The sequence below is a fragment of the Salvelinus fontinalis genome, chromosome 10, assembly GCF_029448725.1.
Source record: "Salvelinus fontinalis isolate EN_2023a chromosome 10, ASM2944872v1, whole genome shotgun sequence".
NCBI classification, from domain to species: Eukaryota; Metazoa; Chordata; class Actinopteri; order Salmoniformes; family Salmonidae; genus Salvelinus; species Salvelinus fontinalis.
The window spans coordinates 7,789,494-7,810,018 of record NC_074674.1 but is presented as its reverse complement, the minus strand read 5'-3'; the positions used below and the strand labels follow the sequence as shown (position 1 = coordinate 7,810,018).

The 20,525-nt window shown below is 44.5% G+C and overlaps 1 protein-coding gene across 1 annotated transcript; it reads right to left on the bottom strand.

The window, feature by feature from the left end:
• Nucleotides 1–10,320: 10,320 nt before the first annotated feature.
• On the bottom strand, nt 10,321–11,370 carry LOC129863176 (claudin-4-like). The gene has a single exon (XM_055935098.1). It carries the CDS (start codon nt 11,368–11,370, stop codon nt 10,321–10,323), a length of 1,050 nt encoding a protein of 349 aa, XP_055791073.1.
• Between the last annotated feature and the right edge of the window lie 9,155 nt (nt 11,371–20,525).

Sequence of the window (20,525 nt, the reverse complement as noted above, 5' to 3'; positions counted from 1 at the left end):
GTGGTAACATGTTGCAGTAGAAATGTTTCCACCAGTGGAATTAGGTTGACCACATCTAAAAAGCCCAAATGCAGGACAAGGGAGCGCTTTTGCGGGACATTCGTGGAAAACAGTGGACAGAAAACATTTTGGGGGGCAGGTTAGTGATCACGTTGAAATGGTGAAATAGTTCTGCTGTATGAAGGTCACTGCCTTTTAAGGGGCAGTCCTTGATACTATGTACCCATTGATTTTTTAAAGAACTTAAGGTCAAATGTGTCATGACCTTAGTTCAACCGTTGTCAGAACTCAAAACATAAGATTGCTTTACGCCAATGTTTCTAGGTCCGCCAGAGAACGTGTGGTGAGACCGCATTTGCCCCAGTCATTTTCAACCCACTTTCAAAGCAGCAGCACTGACCAGGACAGTTACTTCTCAGAGCATTTTTGCGTTCCAGTTCAACATTTACCTGGTCGCAGTCTACCATTGAAATCCATTGAAGAATACACATAGAAAAGTTGCGCTATTTGTATTTGAGCAATATGATTTGTCGTTCATTCAAGCTCCCCTATGTTCCCGCGAGACACAACTTCTCGAGCACACGAGCAGAAGTTGATAGCTATATGTGTGTGTGTATCACTGTAAATGTAACAGCTTTGAAATTGTATTAAGAATGCTGTACTGCAGGAAATCAGTAGGAATGAGGATTCTTTGACAAATTAAAAGTTTGCTCACACAACAGTAAATCAGTGACTGTTAGAGAAAGAGGGGGAGGGGGGGTTCTTCCTAGATAGTGGAGGGCTTTAGCTTCTTCGGGATCAGTGTCCCTTCCACCGGACGGTTGAGCTAACGTAGGCTAATGTAAATAGCATGAGGTTGTAAGTAACAAGAAAATTTCCCAGGACATAGACATATTTGATATTGGCAGAAAGCTTACATTTTTGTTAATCTAACTGCACTGTCCAATTTACAGTGGCTATTACAGTGAAAGAATACCATGCTATTGTTTGAGGAGAGTGCACAATTTTGAACATGAAAAGTTATTAATAAACAAATTAGGCACATTTGAGCAGTCTTGATACAACATTTTGAACAGAAATTAAATGGTTCATTGGATCAGTCTAACACGTTGCACATACACTGATGCCATCTAGTGGCCAAAATCTAAATTGCACCTGGGCTGGAATAATACATTGTGGCCTTTCTCTTGCATTTCAAAGATGATAGTCCAAAAAAAATCAATAAACTTCCAAGTGTTTCTTTTCAAATGGTGCCAATAATATGCATATCCTTTCATTAGGGCCTGAGCTACAGGCAGTTAGATTTGGGTATGTTCATTTTAGGTGAAAATTGAGAGAGAGAGAGAGATTCTTATAACCTTCCAAATAAAGGACTGCCTTTCTCTGCCTCTCTGTCTCTACACACACAGCAGGTCAGTAGAAATAGAACAGTTGTTTACTCTCTATGGGGAGGTCTGTAAAGGGCAGATCAACACACAGAGAGTCAGTGTATAGCCAAATACATTTCCTTAAACCCCATGGATCCTGCTGAGGAATATGAGACACCAACACCATGGAACCTGCTGAGGAATATGAGACACCAACACCATGGAATCTGCTGAGGATCATGAGACACCAACACCATGGATCCTACTGAGGAATATGAGACCCAACACCATGGATCCTGCTGAGGATCATGAGACACCAACACCATGGATCCTACTGAGGAATATGAGACACCAACACCATGGAACCTGCTGAGGATCATGAGACACCAACACCATGGATCCTGCTGAGGAATATGAGACACCAACACCATGGAACCTGCTGAGGAATATGAGACACCAACACCATGGATCCTACTGAGGAATATGAGACACCAACACCATGGATCCTGCTGAGGATCATGAGACACCAACACCATGGATCCTGCTGAGGATCATGAGACACCAACACCATGGATCCTGCTGAGGAATATGAGACCCAACACCATGGATCGTACTGAGGAATATGAGACCCAACACCATGGATCCTGCTGAGGAATATGAGACTCAACACCATGGATCCTACTGAGGAATATGAGACCCAACACCATGGATCCTGCTGAGGAATATGAGACCCAACACCATAGATCCTGCTGAGGAATATGAGACACCAACACCATGGATCCTGCTGAGGAATATGAGACTCAACACCATGGATCCTGCTGAGGATAATGAGACACCAACACCATGGATCCTGCTGAGGAATATGAGACTCAACACCATGGATCCTGCTGAGGATAATGAGACACCAACACCATGGATCCTGCTGAGGAATATGAGAACCAACACCATGGATCCTGCTGAGGAATATGAGACACCAACACCATGGATCCTGCTGAGGAATATGAGACCTAACACCATGGATCCTGCTGAGGAATATGAGACTCAACACCATGGATCCTGCTGAGTATAATGAGACACCAACACCATGGATCCTGCTGAGGATCATGAGACACCAACACCATGGATCCTGCTGAGGAATATGAGACCTAACACCATGGATCCTGCTGAGGATAATGAGACACCAACACCATGGATCCTGCTGAGGATCATGAGACACCAACACTAACTACACTGAACAAAAATATAAACGCAACCATTTTCTATGTTTCTCTTTTGCCAAGACAATCCCAAAAACCTGACAGGTGTGGCATATCAAGGAGATAATTAAACAGCATGATCATTACACAGGTGCACCTTGTGCTGGGGACAATAAAAGGCCACTCTAAGATGTGCAATTTTGTCACACAATAACACAGATATCTCAAGTTGTGAAGGAGCGTGCAATTGGAATGCTAACGGCAGGAACGTCGACCAGAGATATTTACAGAGAATTTAATGTAAATTTCTCTACAATAATTCTCCTCCAACTTCGTTGTAGAGAATTTGGTAGTACGTCCAACCCGGCCTCACAACCGCAGACCACGTGTAACCCCGCCAGATCAGGACCTCCACATCTTCACCTGCGGGATCATCAGAGGGGGGAGGGCAAGGGTGCTGAGGACTATTTACAGTGGGGCAAAAAAGTGTTTAGTCAGCCACCAATTGTGCAAGTTCTCCCACTTAAAAAGATGAGAGAGGCCTGTAATTCTCATCATATGTACACTTCAACTATGACAGACAAAATGAGGAAAAAAATTCCAGAAAATCACATTGTAGGATTTTTTATGAATTTATTTGCAAATTATGGTGGAAAATAAGTATTTGTTCACCTACAAACAAGCAAGATTTCTGGCTCTCACAGACCTGTAACTTCTTCTTTAAGAGGCTCCTCTGTCCTCCACTCGTTACCTGTATTAATGGCACCTGTTTGAACTTGTTATCAGTATAAAAGACACCTGTCCACAACCTCAAACAGTCACACTCCAAACTCCACTATGGCCAAGACCAAAGAGCTGTCAAAGGACACCAGAAACTAAATTGTAGACCTGCACCAGGCTGGGAAGACTGAATCTGCAATAGGTAAGCAGCTTGGTTTGAAGAAATCAACTGTGGGAGCAATTATTAGGAAATTGAAGACATACAAGACCACTGATAATCTCCCTCGATCTGGGGCTCCACGCAAGATCTCACCCTGTGGGGTCAAAATGATCACAAGAACGGTGAGCAAAAATCCCAGAACCACACGGGGGGACCTAGTGAATGACCTGCAGAGAGCTGGGACCAAAGTAACAAAGCCTACCATCAGTAACACACTACGCCGCCAGGGACTCAAATCCTGCAGTGCCAGACGTGTCCCCCTGCTTAAGCCAGTACATGTCCAGGCCCGTCTGAAGTTTACTAGAGAGCATTTGGATGATCCAGAAGAAGATTGGGAGAATGTCAGATGAAACCAAAATAGAACTTTTTGGTAAAAACTCAACTCGTCGTGTTTGGAGGACAAAGAATGCTGAGTTGCATCCAAAGAACACGATACCTACTGTGAAGCATGGGGGTGGAAACATCATGCTTTGGGGCTGTTTGTCTGCAAAGGGACCAGGACGACTGATCCGTGTAAAGGAAAGAATGAATGGAGCCATGTATCGTGAGATTTTGAGTGAAAACCTCCTTCCATCAGCAAGGGCATTGAAGATGAAACGTGGCTGGGTCTTTCAGCATGACAATGATCCCAAACACACCGCCCGGGCAAAGAAGGAGTGGCTTCGTAAGAAGCATTTCAAGGTCCTGGAGTGGCCTAGCCAGTCTCCAGATCTCAACCCCATAGAAAATCTTTGGAGGGAGTTGAAAGTCCGTGTTGCCCAGCACTGTATGTCTGTAATAAAGCACTTTTTGGGGAAAAACTCATTCTGATTGGCTGGGCCTGGCTATGCCCTCCCAGGCCCCCCCTTGGCAGTGTCCCTGACCAGTCATGTGAAATACATAGATTAGGACTTGGCTGATAAATTGGCTGATATCCTTTATATGAACTGTAACTCTGCAAGATATTTGAAATTGTCGCATGTTGCGTTTACATTTTTGTTCAATATATTTCATAAGATCCCTGGGTGACCCTGCTGTAAAAAAGGTGCTTTAGAAATATACAACACCGTATGTCGTTCGTCCCTGACTATGTCATTACTACTGAAATTGGCTTTACGAACAAAACCAGAACAAAACTATGTCCTTGTAATTTCTCACTACTCAGACACAGACACTAACGAGGAACTAGGTAGAAATGGGGAGCCTGAGGAGATCAACCCAACGTCAGAATTACCATCAAATATGAGGAAGAGGTCATAGTTCTGTCTGCAAATGTGACCAAATGTGGAAAAAACAGTTAGTTTTAAATCTAAATCAGTTGGTATCGACAGATAGACATATTTATTTTGCCCTTTTACAGGAAACCATATTTATAAGTGAATGAAGCAGAAGTGAAGTTGACATTATATGGTAAATAATTCAGGCGAGTGTCTGCATTCGATAAGAGATGTAAGGTGTAAACTAGGCCTAGGGAAGCACGACAGATACAAAGAGGAAATGAAGGGTGTGAAAACAACAAGTTTTTTGCACGCAGTTGTCAAGCGGCCCTTACCGACTGATTCTGACTCTTGTTTTTACCCAAATGCGTTGGCCAAATCTTTATAGGGTGTTTATATTTCATAATTTCATGAAGAAAAAATATTTAAACATAAAAGAAATATGTATTTTAATTGTGTGATGTTAATAATAATTATAGCAGTTCATTTACAGGTGAATGTCTGTTTTGGGGATAGGGATTCCCCTCGAAGACATTTTGAAATGGACTCCCCAATCGCTAAATCCACCCCAGCGTACATGGGCGATGATAGAATCTAACATTTGACCCACTACCATCTGGTTATCAACTCAGACAAACTACGTACTACTTACACCATGATAAGACCTTGGCCCTGTCCAGAAACAACCCCGGATTAGGAAGAAGAACGAGGTCCACCAAATGAAGTTAGGAGACAGCACAAGAGTTGCAATTTAATAAGAGTAGCATTTTATTGTAAATAATAATGGAAAAGCAGTTTACCTATAAAAACATCCCACTTCAACCCCAGCCCTTAGAAAACATGCTTACATCTCTCTCTCAAGTGTGAGTCTATATTATCATATCATATCATATTATCACAGGGTCTCCCACTAGGCTACCTCATCATATTACCACAGGGTCTCTCACTAGGCTACCTCATCATATTACCACAGGGTCTCTCACTAGGCTACCTCATCATATTATCGCAGGGTCTCCCACTAGGCTACCTCATCATATTATCACAGGGTCTCCCACTAGGCTACCTCATCATATTATCACAGGGTCTCCCACTAGGCTACCTCATCATATTACCACAGCGTCTCCCACTAGGCTACCTCATCATATTATCACAGGGTCTCCCACTAGGCTACCTCATCATATTATCACAGTGTCTTCTACTAGGCTACCTCATCATATTATATGGGCGATGAAAGAATCTAACATTTGACCCACTACCATCTGGTTATCAACTCAGACAAACTACGTACTACTTACACCATGATAAGACCTTGGCCCTGTCCAGAAACAACCCCGGATTAGGAAGAAGAACGAGGTCCACCAAATGAAGTTAGGAGACAGCACAAGAGTTGCAATTTAATAAGAGTAGCATTTTATTGTAAATAATAATGGAAAAGCAGTTTACCTATGACAACATCCCACTTCAACCCCAGCCCTTAGAAAACATGCTTACATCTCTCTCTCAAGTGTGAGTCTATGCTGTGCATCACTGAGTCAAAACGTGGCAATATTTTTTTGTGTGGCCATTTTTTAGTAAGTCTTACTGACTCAAAGAACAACATCAGTCCCTGAAAGCGCCAGAGTGGATGTAGGCTTTTATTCCAGCCAGGCAATAACACACCTGATTCAACTGATTTCTAAGTGGAGCCATTATCAATCATCATATTCCTTATGACTATACTGCATGTATTGCTTACAACCTATTGCTCACAGTGGTAGAATGGCTAAGATAAGTTCAGGTTGTGTAAGACATGACTTAGGGAATCAGAGTCAGTTATCAACTCAGTGGGTTTTTTCATGAAGCAGCAGCAGCAGCAGAGTATAGTTCCTCCTATCAGAAGCAGTGAAGCGGCCCACCTATTAAATTCAGCTGAGAACGTAAGGTTATTACTCCGCAGGAAGTTCTCAGGGTCCGAGTTTGGTGTCAAGTCAAGGACAACCAAGAAGATCAAGATCAGGTGGATGAGACCAGCCGGGATGAAGAATATTCCGCCAAAGATAATCACTTCAGCTATAGACGTATTCATATTCCTCTGAGTACAGTTGGTGCACTTTGTTCCTGAGATGGAGAATATCATCCCTAGCAACCCTACAATAATGGAGAGGTAGGTGATGATCTGAACCAGACTGACATCTCTGTACTGTGGAAAGTCCATCACTCCCGATGTAAACAAAGCACAGGGCACTATGGAGACAATCCATCCTGTGACTCCCATAGTGATGCCCATGATCTCCATGCCCTTCAACATGCTGGCTCCCTGCGAGCGTCTCTCTCTCCTACACCTGTACTTCCAGGAAGAACGAGGATGTGACTCAGCAAAGAGAATCCAGAACAGTGGAGATGTTAGACTTCCAGAGAAGATCCTGGATTCTACAGGCCTACAGCTTCAGTCTTTGCAGGTGAAGTTCTAGAACAGCAGCTTGTTCAACATTATTTTCTCACAGACGTTTATTGCAGAGTTCTTCTGTGAGTCTAGAGAGGCCGGCCAATCAGAAGCCCTCTAAGGGGTGCTTGACATAATCTGCTGCCATGGAACAAAACCTGTACAGATGTGGTGAAGTCTGTGGTTGTTCGTTTCTAGAGGAGTTTCTGTGGTTGTGAGTTTCTAGTCAAGCCTGTTTCTACCCCAACTGCTTTGTTGTTGCCCTGGCAGAACTATGCAATATGGCAATATTGCACAAGATCCCCTGAAGTTTTGGGAAGACTGAAGTTTAATTCAATTCTGTGCATTTATATTGAAAAACACTGGTCTATGGTAACACCATATCATATAAGATACTAGTGATGGAATTTAAGGGAGTTGTTAAGTTGGGAATGTCTCTCTTAAAGTAGTAGCAGCAGCAGCTGAGTAAAGACTATGGTCCCACCACAATATGACATAAACTCCTCTATGACCTTTTGCAGCTGTTAGCGGGAGGTTGATTGAGTCGTCGTTGAGTCTGGCTGGTTCCTCTTGAAGATGCAGCAGCAGAGTTTGGTCCCTCCTATCAGGGGCATGGAGGCAGGCCACCTATTGAATTCAGCCAAGTAACCCAAAACACCAAAATGATCCAGCAGGTATGGGATATTCTGAATCATGTAATGGTCAACCAAGAAGAGTGTGGTGAGCTGGAGGATACCAGCCAGGAAAAAGAATGTTCCACTGATAAACTTGACATTGACCCGGGTCCTGTTACTCTTCATGCAGATAAAAACTTGGCCCCAAAGATGGACCCCATCTCTCCTAGAGTACCCAGGATGGACCCCATCTCTCCTAGAGTACCCAGGATGGACCCCATCTCTCCTAGATTACCCAGGATGGACCCCATCTCTCCTAGAGTACTCAGGATGGACCCCATCTCTCCTAGAGTACCCAGGATGGACCCCATCTCTCCTAGATTACCCAGGATGGACCCCATCTCTCCTAGAGTACCCAGGGTGGACCCCATCTCTCCTAGAGTACCCAGGATGGACCCCATCTCTCCTAGATTACCCAGGATGGACCCCATCTCTCCTAGAGTACCCAGGATGGACCCCATCTCTCCTAGATTACCCAGGATGGACCCCATCTCTCCTAGAGTACCCAGGATGGACCCCATCTCTCCTAGAGTACCCAGGATGGACCCCATCTCTCCTAGAGTACCCAGGATGGACCCCATCTCTCCTAGAGTACCCAGGATGGACCCCATCTCTCCTAGAGTACCCAGGATGGACCCCATCTCTCCTAGAGTACCCAGGATGGACCCCATCTCTCCTAGAGTACCCAGGATGGACCCCATCTCTCCTAGAGTACCCAGGATGGACCCCATCTCTCCTAGAGTACCCAGGATGGACCCCATCTCTCCTAGAGTACCCAGGATGGACCCCATCTCTCCTAGATTACCCAGGATGGACCCCATCTTTCCTAGAGTACCCAGGATGGACCCCATCTCTCCTAGAGTACCCAGGATGGACCCCATCTCTCCTAGATTACCCAGGATGGACCCCATCTCTCCTAGATTACCCAGGATGGACCCCATCTCTCCTAGATTACCCAGGATGGAGGAGATGGAAGTGATCGTCTTCAGAGCCCATTTGACCCAACTGGAGGGTCCATAAGAAACTATTATCCAGACAACACAGGGGGGGCTCCCAAAAAACATGACTCAATCTCACTAGGTGGGCAGGAGCTGCACAGTATGACCCCCATAACCAGGAGCAGGGCCGCTGCCTCCCAGCAGATGTAGAGCGAGGCCCCCAACTCCCCCAAATGGTGCTGGCCGTCCAGGAGACAGCAACGAGCACCAGGATTACAGCCAGGATGAAGATCATTCTGGAGATGATCATTACTTTGGCCTTGGACTTTTTGTTATTGATGTAGTTGGTGCACTTGGCCCTGACTATGGAGACTCCCAGAACCCAGAAGATGATGGCGATGATGGTCATGGCTCGGTCGGCCTGCAGGTTCTGAGGTAAGGCCAGCATGGAGTTGTAGACCTTACACTGCATCAGGTCCCAGGTCAGGTCCCAGGTTACATGAGAGATGATAATGTTGTAAGGTCTACTACACCTGTTGTATTCGGCACATGTGACAAATGACATTTTAAATGATTTGAAGGTAGCCAGTCTGCACACTGGCTCAATTAAATTCCATCACTAGTATTTTATATGATCTTATGTTAACACAGCCCAATGTTTCTCAATATAAATGCACAGAACTGAATTAAGCTTTATAGTCTTCAAAAGGTTTCAGGGGATCTTGTGCAATATTGCCTTATTGCTAACTTCTGCAAAGGAAACAACTTATTCGTTCAGATGTGGGGCGGTATGTGGTTGACACACATTTAACGGAGATACTAGTGACATTCAGTTAGATTGAAACTACATGCTGAAAAACCCTTGAGTGTGAAATAAATAATTTTAAGGTACGATCCATGGACTGAAATGAACTATACAATAGACTAAATAGACTAATGATAACAGTTTCATCGACATGGTTGAAATAATTATACACTATGATATATGTTTCAGTCAGAAGATCCCAGTCACTGACTGTAGGCTTGTGGTTAACGTGGTGAACATAAACAGGAAATGCACAGCAGCAACCAGGAAACACTTTGCATCCAGATACGTTTTCTATTAGAACATCTTTAACAGGATTAAACAATCAACCTCTGATTCAATTCCTTCTCTTCTTAAATTCATCCCATTTTAAAGAAGCATAAAGAGAAGTATCAATACTGGTATAGAAGATCAGAGAGGAAACAGTGAGAATATGTCCCTTCATTGCAGTCTCCTCAGGAACTTCTCCTCCCAGTCTAAATTAACTGAATATTTGAACACAATATGTCATAAACTCCTCTTTGACCTGTTAAAGACAAGGTGGAACAATAACTATGTTCACACATATCTGGTCCTTTCCGACCGTTAAACATTGAACAGAAACAATAGAGGTTGTTTTATCATAGAATTACATATAGAATCACAATTATATTATCTACATTGTTTTCAATTAAAGAAAGTACAGTTTCTCTGTTAAAGCAGTAGCAGCAGCAGCTGCACCAGACTATGATCCCAACACAATATGACATAAACTCCTCTATGACCTGTTGAAGACAGATCTGTTAGCGGGAGGTTGATGTAGTTGTCGTTGAGTCTGGCTGGTTCCTCTTGAAGATGCAGCAGCAGAGTATGGTCCCTCCTATCAGGAGCATGGAGGCAGACCACCTACAGACTTCAGCTAAAATTACCAGCTTATGTTGGGTAAACAGGGCGAAAGGGGAGAGCTGCAGGTGGACATCCATTCTTAAGTAATGGTCAACCAAAAACACAGTGGTGAACTGCAGGATACCAGCCAGGATGAAGAATATTCCAACGATGAACCTGGCCTTGACCCTGATCCTGTTACTCTTGATGCAGTTACAGCACCTGGTCCCAAAGATGGACCCCATCACTCCTAGAGCTCCCAGAATGGAGGAGATGGAGGTCGTCATCAGAACCATCCAAATGTGCCTATAGTGGGGCTCAGGATAATGCATGAATGGGATCGATACAGAGAGAGCACTGGCCACTAGGGAGAGTATCCATCCGAAGATTCCCATCATCCATCCAAACACTCCCACAGTGATGCACAGTGTGACCCCTCCAATCAGGAGCAGGGCGGCTGCCACCCAGCCGATGTACAGCGAGGCCCCCAGCTCAAACTTTCCTTCGATCTGCGTGGAGGAGTCGCTGATGATTGATCTGGCTACCAAGGAAACAGGGATGATGATGAGAATTCCGTCCAGGATGAAAAGTATTCCAGCGATAATGATCAACTTGGCCTGAGATGTTTTGTCTTTGATGCAGTTGGTGCTCTTGGCTCCGACCATGGAGAACATGACCCCCAGAACCCCCAATATGATGGCAGTGGGGATCATGGCTCTGGCAGGCTGCAGAACGTATTCCCAATTATCCATGTAGTTGTACACTTCACACTGTGTCTTTCCCGTGCCTTGGGTCACACAGCTCATCCACAGGCCGTACATGACCACCTCTGTGGTGGCAACGTTACCTGCTATGATGGTTTTCACTGTCCAGGTGGGGAGAGCACAGATCACAATGGTCAGTATTAATCCTATGACTCCCAGGGCGATGCCAACGACCTCCACCATTTTCATGATATCCATGCCCATCAAAATGCTGTCTCCCTGACTACGTCTCGCTCAGCAGATTTGTTCACTCTGAAGCTCGTTGCTGAGATCTTCTGTAAGATTTGGGAGCTGATCCACTCAGACGACCTCTATAACTGCTCAATGCTGTGATGTCACTTAAATATGTTGTTATGGAAACATAAATCCTATTAATACAGATGTGGGGCAGGATGTGGTTTGGACCCAAATGTGTTAAAAACTCTACTCAGTTCAAACTCATAAAACAACATTGTGTAACAAATAGGGAATGTTGAGATGCAACCTACAATAAACCAATAATGATCAAATAGGGATAATTATAATATAAAAACTATCCAGAAATGTTGTAGGGAAGTGATGAAAATGTTAAATTCAAATTTTGAGTTGGGCTAAAGACGTAGTAAAACCTGTTTAAGTCTTCCCTCAACCCAATCCTAACCTTAACCATTAGTGGGGGAAATGCTAAACTGACTCATGATCAGCACTCAAGACGTGCTCCTCCAAGCTATTCATTCCTCCTGTAATGCCATATCTACGGCAGATGTTTTTGAGAATGTGTCTCGCACCTATACAGCTGACAGAAGTCTAGTATTTTGTATAGAAGTGTAAATGTTATGTGTTAAGACATAAAGGCCCATGTGAGCACCAGTACCATGCAGCAAGAGATGCCATTTATTATTTCTTGTTTCTGACCCCGTCCTATTTAGAAATATTATTTTGGTTTTAAAAATCAGATTGCTTATTTTTCATTTCATTTGATTAAACACCAAGGATAGCAACACCTCCCCTCATTGAAAGCTTTTTTTTGTCCTGCCCAATGCAGTCTCTAAAATGTACCATTGTGTTTTATTTGTTAAAATAGAGCCCTCGGTTATGTAAAGCCCTTTGAGGTGAAGAGAAGTGCTTTACAAATGCAAATGTTTGTCTAGTGGTTTAGCAAAAATTATGATTAAAATCTCCTGCAAAGACAGATGAACAGAGAGCAGACAATGGTAGTAACAGACAGAGGAGTAACAGACAGAGGAGTTACAAACAGGAGAGTAACAGACAGGGGAGTAACAGACAGAGGTGTAACAGACAGAGGAGTTGCGGAAAAGGGAGTAAAAGACAGGGGAGTAACATGACAGGGGAGTAGCAGACAGGGGAGTAACAGACAGGGGAGTAACAGACAGGGGAGTAACAGACAGCGTCGTAACGGACAGGGGAGTAACAGACAGAGGAGTAACAGACAGGGGAGTAACAGACAGGGGAGTCACATGACAGGGGAGTGACAGACAGGGGAGTAGCAGACAGGGGAGTAACAGACAGGGGAGTAACAGACAGGGTAGTAACAGACAGAGGAGTAACAGACAGGGGAGTAACATGACAGGGGAGTAACAGACAGGGGAGTAACAGACAGGGGAGTAACAGACATGGCAGTAACAGACAGGGGAGTAACAGACAGAACAGTAACAGACAGAGGAGTAACAGACAGGGGAGTAACAGACAGGGGAGTAACAGACAGCGTCGTAACAGACAGGGGAGTAACAGACAGAGGAGTAACAGACAGGGGAGTAACAGACAGGGGAGTAACAGTCAGAGGAGTAACAGACAGGGGAGTAACAGAAAGTGTCGTAACAGACAGGGGAGTAACAGACAGGGGAGTAACAGACAGGGGAGTAGCAGACAGGGGAGTAACAGACAGGGGAGTAACAGACAGAACAGTAACAGACAGAGGAGTAACAGACAGGGGAGTAACAGACAGGGGAGTAACAGACAGCGTCGTAACAGACAGGGGAGTAACAGACAGCGTCGTAACAGACAGGGGAGTAACAGACAGGGGAGTAACAGACAGGGGAGTAACAGACAGGGGAGTAGCAGACAGGGGAGTAACAGACAGGGGAGTAACAGACAGAACAGTAACAGACAGAGGAGTAACAGACCGCAGAGTAACAGACAGGGGAGTAACAGACAGGGGAGTAACAGACAGGGGAGTAACAGACAGGGGAGTAGCAGACAGGGGAGTAACAGACAGGGGAGTAACAGACAGAACAGTAACAGACAGAGGAGTAACAGACCGCAGAGTAACAGACAGGGGAGTAACAGACAGGGGAGTAACAGACAGAACAGTAACAGACAGAGGAGTAACAGACCACAGAGTAACAGACAGGGGAGTAACAGACAGGGGAGTAACAGACAGGGGAGTAACAGACAGGGGAGTAACAGACCGCAGAGTAACAGACAGGGGAGTAACAGACAGGGGAGTCACATGACAGGGGAGTACCAGACAGGGGAGTTACAGACAGGGGAGTTACAGACAGGGGAGTCACAGACAGAGGAGTAACAGACCGCAGAGTAACAGACAGGGGAGTAACAGACAGCGTCGTAACAGACAGGTGAGTTCTAGGGATGACCATTTTACTAATGAACCAAACTGAACCCAAAGGCACACAGCGTCTATGTGGTCACATGATCACCATGATACCTGCGCATGGACTCAGTACTGGTACCCCATGTAAATAGCCACGTTATCATTGTGTATTTCATCCTTGTGTCATTATTTTTCGGCTATTTTTCTCTCTGCATTTTTGGGAACGTCCCGTATGTAAGCATTTCACTGTTGCTCTACACCTGTTGTTTATGAAGAATTTTATTGATTTGATTTGATTGAGCTGGATGACACACCCGGTATTTACATTCCAAATGGCACCCTATTCCCTACATAGTGCACTCCATCCAGAGCCTTGGTCAAAAGTATTGCACTATATAGGGAATAGGGTAGCATTTGGAACACAGGCACAGCATCTCTCTTCTCTTTACTTTCTGTCTGCATTCCAGGCATGTTGTAGAACAGGTTCCACACACATCATATTTATACAGTCCAGAGATGAGGAAAGAACTGTTCACTGTTGTTATAAAGGGTTAATAGAAGTGTCTTACATGTCTGCAGTCATGGACATATAGTAGCTTTGTTATATGTTCTTAAACTACAAATATCAATATTTTTAAAAACACTGAATTATGTTGCTGGTACAATTGTAAACACTAAATTAATTGAAGTACGAATGCAGCAGATTTAAAACATAACATCAATTATATTGGAATATGGTTTTAGAGTAATGGAGTATAGAGCGCTGCATGTCACCAGTGAAGAAGAGGGAGGTACGGCACCTGTCTACACCTGAACCAGTCTGACCTGTTCCTTGGACTACAGGTGTGTACACCTGAACCAGTCTGACCTGTTCCTTGGACTACAGGTGTGTACACCTGAACCAGTCTGACCTGTTCCTTGGACTACAGGTGTGTACACCTGAACCAGTCTGACCTGTTCCTTGGACTACAGGTGTGTACACCTGAACCAGTCTCACCTGTTCCTTGGACTACAGCTGTGTACACCTGAACCAGTCTCACCTGTTCCTTGGACTACAGGTGTGTACACCTGAACCAGTCTGACCTGTTCCTTGGACTACAGGTGTGTACACCTGAACCAGTCTGACCTGTTCCTTGGACTACAGGTGTGTACACCTGAACCAGTCTGACCTGTTCCTTGGACTACAGGTGTGTACACCTGAACCAGTCTCACCTGTTCCTTGGACTACAGGTGTGTACACCTGAACCAGTCTGACCTGTTCCTTGGACTACAGCTGTGTTTATATGTTTATTCACATTTCTAAACTGCCCAGATGAAATGATTCAAACAGCACCAATACTTACTCAGTCATATAATACCACATGCATGTCTGAAGTTAGGGTTTGCTTCAAAGCCTGGCAGGCCAGGACTCTAGACACCTGACTGGTGCACGAAACCACTGCAGGAGTTGGTTTAGAGATATTAGTTCAGATAGAGGGAGTGAGAGAAAGGGAGCAAGAGAGATATAGAGAGATGTGTGTATGTATTTGTGTGTGTAGAGGGGATTGGAGTTGGATAAACGTAGATAAACTATGCATCTCAGATCTACATGAGGTGTCTAGATTGAGATAGATGGATAACCTCACCTCCATTCTTGTTTTCACCCATCCATTCCTATCAGATCTGTGAACAGGAGGTAACTTAAGCTGAAGGGGAGCTCCTATTTTCCCGGCCTTGATCTTATTCAAAGAACTCACTGCCAAGCATCAACCAATCGGGTGTCTGTATTTTTTCAAGCGAACCACCATAAACCAATAAACCAATCAGTTGTCATGTTGTTTTTTCTTTATAAAGGCAGAATTACACCAGGACTCTATTGGCTTTCTTAAAAATCGCAAGGGGGAATTTGACACTTTGAGAGTATTAATGAAATACAATCTATTAATTGAAAAAAAGACAGAAACTGTACCTCAGATCCACTGTGTAGACCACACACATGTCCAGTCTGTTATAATACCAGGTATGGAAGACTGGGCCTCATAGTAGATATCAGGGAGAACATGTCCAGTCTGTTATAATGCCAGGTATGGAAGACTGGGCCTCATAGTAGATATCAGGGAGAACATGTCCAGTCTGTTATAATAACAGGTATGGAAGACTGGGCCTCATAGTAGATATCAGGGAGAACATGTCCAGTCTGTTATAATACCAGGTATGGAAGACTGGGCCTCATAGTAGATATCAGGGAGAACATGTCCAGTCTGTTATAATGCCAGGTATGGAAGACTGGGCCTCATAGTAGATATCAGGGAGAACGTGTCCAGTCTGTTATAATACCAGGTATGGAAGACTGGGCCTCATAGTAGATATCAGGGAGAAGGGGGAGAAAGGAAAGAGTACATGTGGTAAAGAAAGAAGAGATGAAATAAGAATATAGAGAACGAGGGAGAGGTAGAGAGAGAGACAAATAATTAAGAGAGGGAAGGTAGTGAGCTCATGGGCTCCTGAGTTCTCCTGCAAAAATATATAATTAGAGTTGGATAAATGTAGATCAACTTAATTTTTTTTAGCAAGGACTTACACCGGATATTAACTTCAACATTAAAACCTTCAATCCAAATCAAAATTCCATACCTAAAACCTTGATTTTGGACAAAATAACCTGTTACTACCAAGGTGTCACGTTCCTGACCTTATTTCCTTTGTTTAGTCTTTGTTTAGTTGGTCAGGACGTTAGCTGGGTGGGTGTAGTCTATGTTATGTGTTTCTATGTTTAGGTTGTCAATTGGCCTGATATGGTTCTCAATCAGAGGCAGGTGTTTTACGTTGTCTCTGATTGGGAACCATATTAAGGTAGCCTGTTTTCACTGTTTGTTTGTGGGTGATTGTTCCTGTTCGTGCGTTCATGTGTTTTATGTTCTCTAGTTCAGGACTGTAGCTTCGTCGGTTTTCGTCTGTTTATTGTTTTTTGTTCGTATTGAAAAAGTATTCCAATAAATATGGAAATGTACCACTTTGGTCCTCCTCTCCTTCCACCGACGAGAGTCGTTACACAAGGACTATCATGAAAAAACTTCTAACAAACAAAACTTGCAGAAGAAACACAGCGGAAACCTGGAAATATCATCCAAATCAAATCAAATTTATTTGTCACATTCACATGGTTAGCAGATGTTAATGCGAGTGTAGCGTAATGCTTGTGCTTCTAGTTCCGACAATGCAGTAATAACCAACAAGTAATCTAACCTAACAATTCCACAACTACTACCTTATACACACAAGTGTAAAGGGATAAAGAATATGCACATAAAGATATATGAATGAGTGATGGTACAGAACGGCATAGGCAAGATGCAGTAGATAGTATAGAGTACAGTATATACATAAGATATGAGATGAGTAATGTAGGGTATATAAACATAAAGTGGCATAGTTTAAAGTGACTAGTGACACATGCGTTACATAAAGATGGCAAGATGCAGTAGATGATATAGAGTACAGTATATACATATACATATGAGATGAGTAATGTAGGGTATGTAAACATTATATTATTATTATATCCAACACAAAACTGAGTGAGTAATATTCAGTCTGAAGCTACATCTGAAGCCAAAAAGTGAAAGACAATAATCTCTACCGTAATTTCCGGACTATAAGCCGCTACTTTTTTCCCACGCTATGAACCTCGCGGTTTATACAATGACGTGGCTAATTTATGTTTTTTTTTTTTTTTTTTCACAAGATTCATGCCGTCCAAAAACTGAGCACCGTCACAGAATGTGACGTAAATCGAGCGCACTCAAACTTGCCATCATTCTGATTACCGTAGTCATTTTGTCACCCTTATCATGGCAAAGAAACGGAGAAATGCATGTGATGCAGCTTTCAAGTTGAAGGCGATCGATCTGGCTGTTGGAAAAAGAAATAGAGCTGTTGCACGGGAGCTTGGCCTTAATGAGTCGATGATAAGACGTTGGAACTGTGCAGATCCGACTGAAAGCCAAAACAATCGCCACCGCAATGAAGTTTGACTTTCTTGGTAGGCTACTGTTTACTGCTATTTATTTTTTATTTTTGTTACAAGCCGTGTTTCGTTTAAAGCCTATTTATTTCTGTTACAAGCCGTGTTTCGTTTAAAGGCTGTGTAAAGTTAATTTGTTTCAATGTACCGGTAGGCACTTGCGGCTTATAGACATGTGCGGTTTATTTATGTACAAAATACATATTTGTAAAAAATTCAGTGGGTACGGCTTATATTCAGGTGCGCTTAATAGTCCAGCAATTACGGTAGTTAATTTTGTTATATAAAGCTAAGTAAATAAGGCTACTAAGCTACCAAGCTGCTAGGACAGGACAGACCTGGCTACAACTTCAAATAGCACTTAAGTGTGAAGTGAAAGGTATGAAATCTCTTGAGCACAACAATGTCAGGAGAATTTTACAGCCCCCCCACCCAAATGCAGAGGCCTTTGAAGCCCTCACAGCTTATCCATGTGCAGATGTCATCCCAGTACAGTACCCGTTGGATATTAAAAATAACACTGCAGGGAATAAGTACAAACAAAGCTCCTCAAGGACAATCCAGAGACACTATTTGCTGACTGCTGCAAAGAGGGGAACGTAATTTTTATTTTCCACACAGACCACCCACTGGTATGGCACAGTGCTATAAGAGCACACTACTCCTATGTGAAGATAGAGGGTATTGGCCCAGGGTGGAAACTCAGAATACAAGACGTTGATCAAAGAGCAGGAAAAGCTCTGTCTCTTTGACGACTCCCACATCCTGGGTGGGTCTGATCACACAGACGAGAATAGTGACCCTGCAGATGAGGATAGTCACCCCCCCCCCCAGCACTGAACACACCCAGGTCCCACAACTGCACTGCTCCTCAATCATTAGGAGGGATACATTCACAGAGCTGGAGAGAGACATGGTGGAGCTCAGAGAGCTGGAGAGAGACATGGTGGAGCTCAGAGAGCTGGAGAGCGACATGGTGGAGCTCAGAGAGCTGGAGAGAGACATGGTGGAGCTCAGAGAGCTGGAGAGAGACATGGTGGAGCTCAGAGAGCTGGAGAGAGACATGGTGGAGCTCAGAGAGCTAGAGAGAGACATGGTGGAGCTCAGAGAGCTAGTCCACACTTTCCAGACAGAACAAACCCACAAAACAGACCAGCACAACAACACACCCCCAACAAGACCCGGAGGGCAGAAGGTGGAGATGGACGGCTGTCTGAGAGAGCTGGCTGCTCTACGGACTGAGGTGAGAGAACTTATAGAGGCACTGAAGGAGGAGGTGAGAAAACTGAGGTGTGACAGAGAGCAGAACAACCCTCCTTAGACCCGGATCACAACCTCAACACCACGATGTGACAGACAGCACAGGACCCACCAACCCAACAGACCCCACCCCCTCCTAACAGCCCCCTGTCAGCTCCCCCAATAGCTCTCCTGACAACCCCCACACACCCACAGAGGACAAACAAAAGCCAGAGATTGTGCTCCTCATTGACTCAAATGGCAAATACATTCAAGAGAATAAACTTTTTACAAAACACAAAGTGGCTAAACTATGGTGCCCAAACACATGGCATGCTCTGGAGCTGTTGTCAGAGGACAAACACTGGGCATGTCCTGGAGCTGTTGTCAGAGGACAAACACTAGGCATGTCCTGGAGCTGTTGTCAGAGGACAAACACTAGGCATGTCCTGGAGCTGTTGTCAGAGGACAAACACTAGGCATGCCCTGGAGCTGTTGTCAGAGGACAAACACTAGGCATGCCCTGGAGTTGTTGTCAGAGGACCAACACTAGGCATGTCCTGGAGCTGTTGTCAGAGGACAAACACTAGGCATGTCCTGGAGCTGTTGTCAGAGGACAAACACTAGGCATGCCCTGGAGCTGTTGTCAGAGGACAAACACTAGGCATGCCCTGGAGTTGTTGTCAGAGGACCAACACTAGGCATGCCCTGGAGCTGTTGTCAGAGGACAAACACTAGGCATGTCCTGGAGCTGTTGTCAGAGGACAAACACTAGGCATGTCCTGGAGCTGTTGTCAGAGGACAAACACTAGGCTGTTCTCTCACCTAGAGCTGTTGTCAGATGACAAACACTAGGCATGCCCTGGAGCTGTTGTCAGAGGACAAACACTAGGCATGTCCTGGAGCTGTTGTCAGAGGACAAACACTAGGCATGTCCTGGAGCTGTTGTCAGAGGACAAACACTAGGCTGTTCTCTCACCTAGAGCTGTTGTCAGAGGACAAACACTAGGCATGTCCTGGAGCTGTTGTCAGAGGACAAACACTAGGCATGCCCTGGAGCTGTTGTCAGAGGACAAACACTAGGCATGCCCTGGAGCTGTTGTCAGAGGACCGACTACATACTAATTCACACTGTCACAAATGACCTGAGGGCCCAGCAGGAAAGGGGGGCCACAGCACTTAAGGGTATGATCGAAAAAGCTTCTTCCACTTTCCCCAATGCACAAGTGGTTATCTCTACCCTGCTACCACAAGAATACGTTCACCCTGCCACCATACAGCGGGTGAATGCACGCATTTCGCAAGACTGTTCCTCAAAACATAATGTCTACCTGGCCGACCGCTCCAACAGCCTTTACGACCAGGTCCACCTCTACAAGGCAGCAATCACAACTTTTACAAGGACCCTAAAGGACGTCACCCTCAACCGTATCCCCAGCACCTCACAAAGGAGCAACAGAGCAACGGATGCCCCGCCCAGACTAGCAAGACACCCTCTCAGACCTGCAAGACCCCCTCCCGAAGGACCTGCTACGAGAGAACTCACGCCAAGAGGACCTACACCAA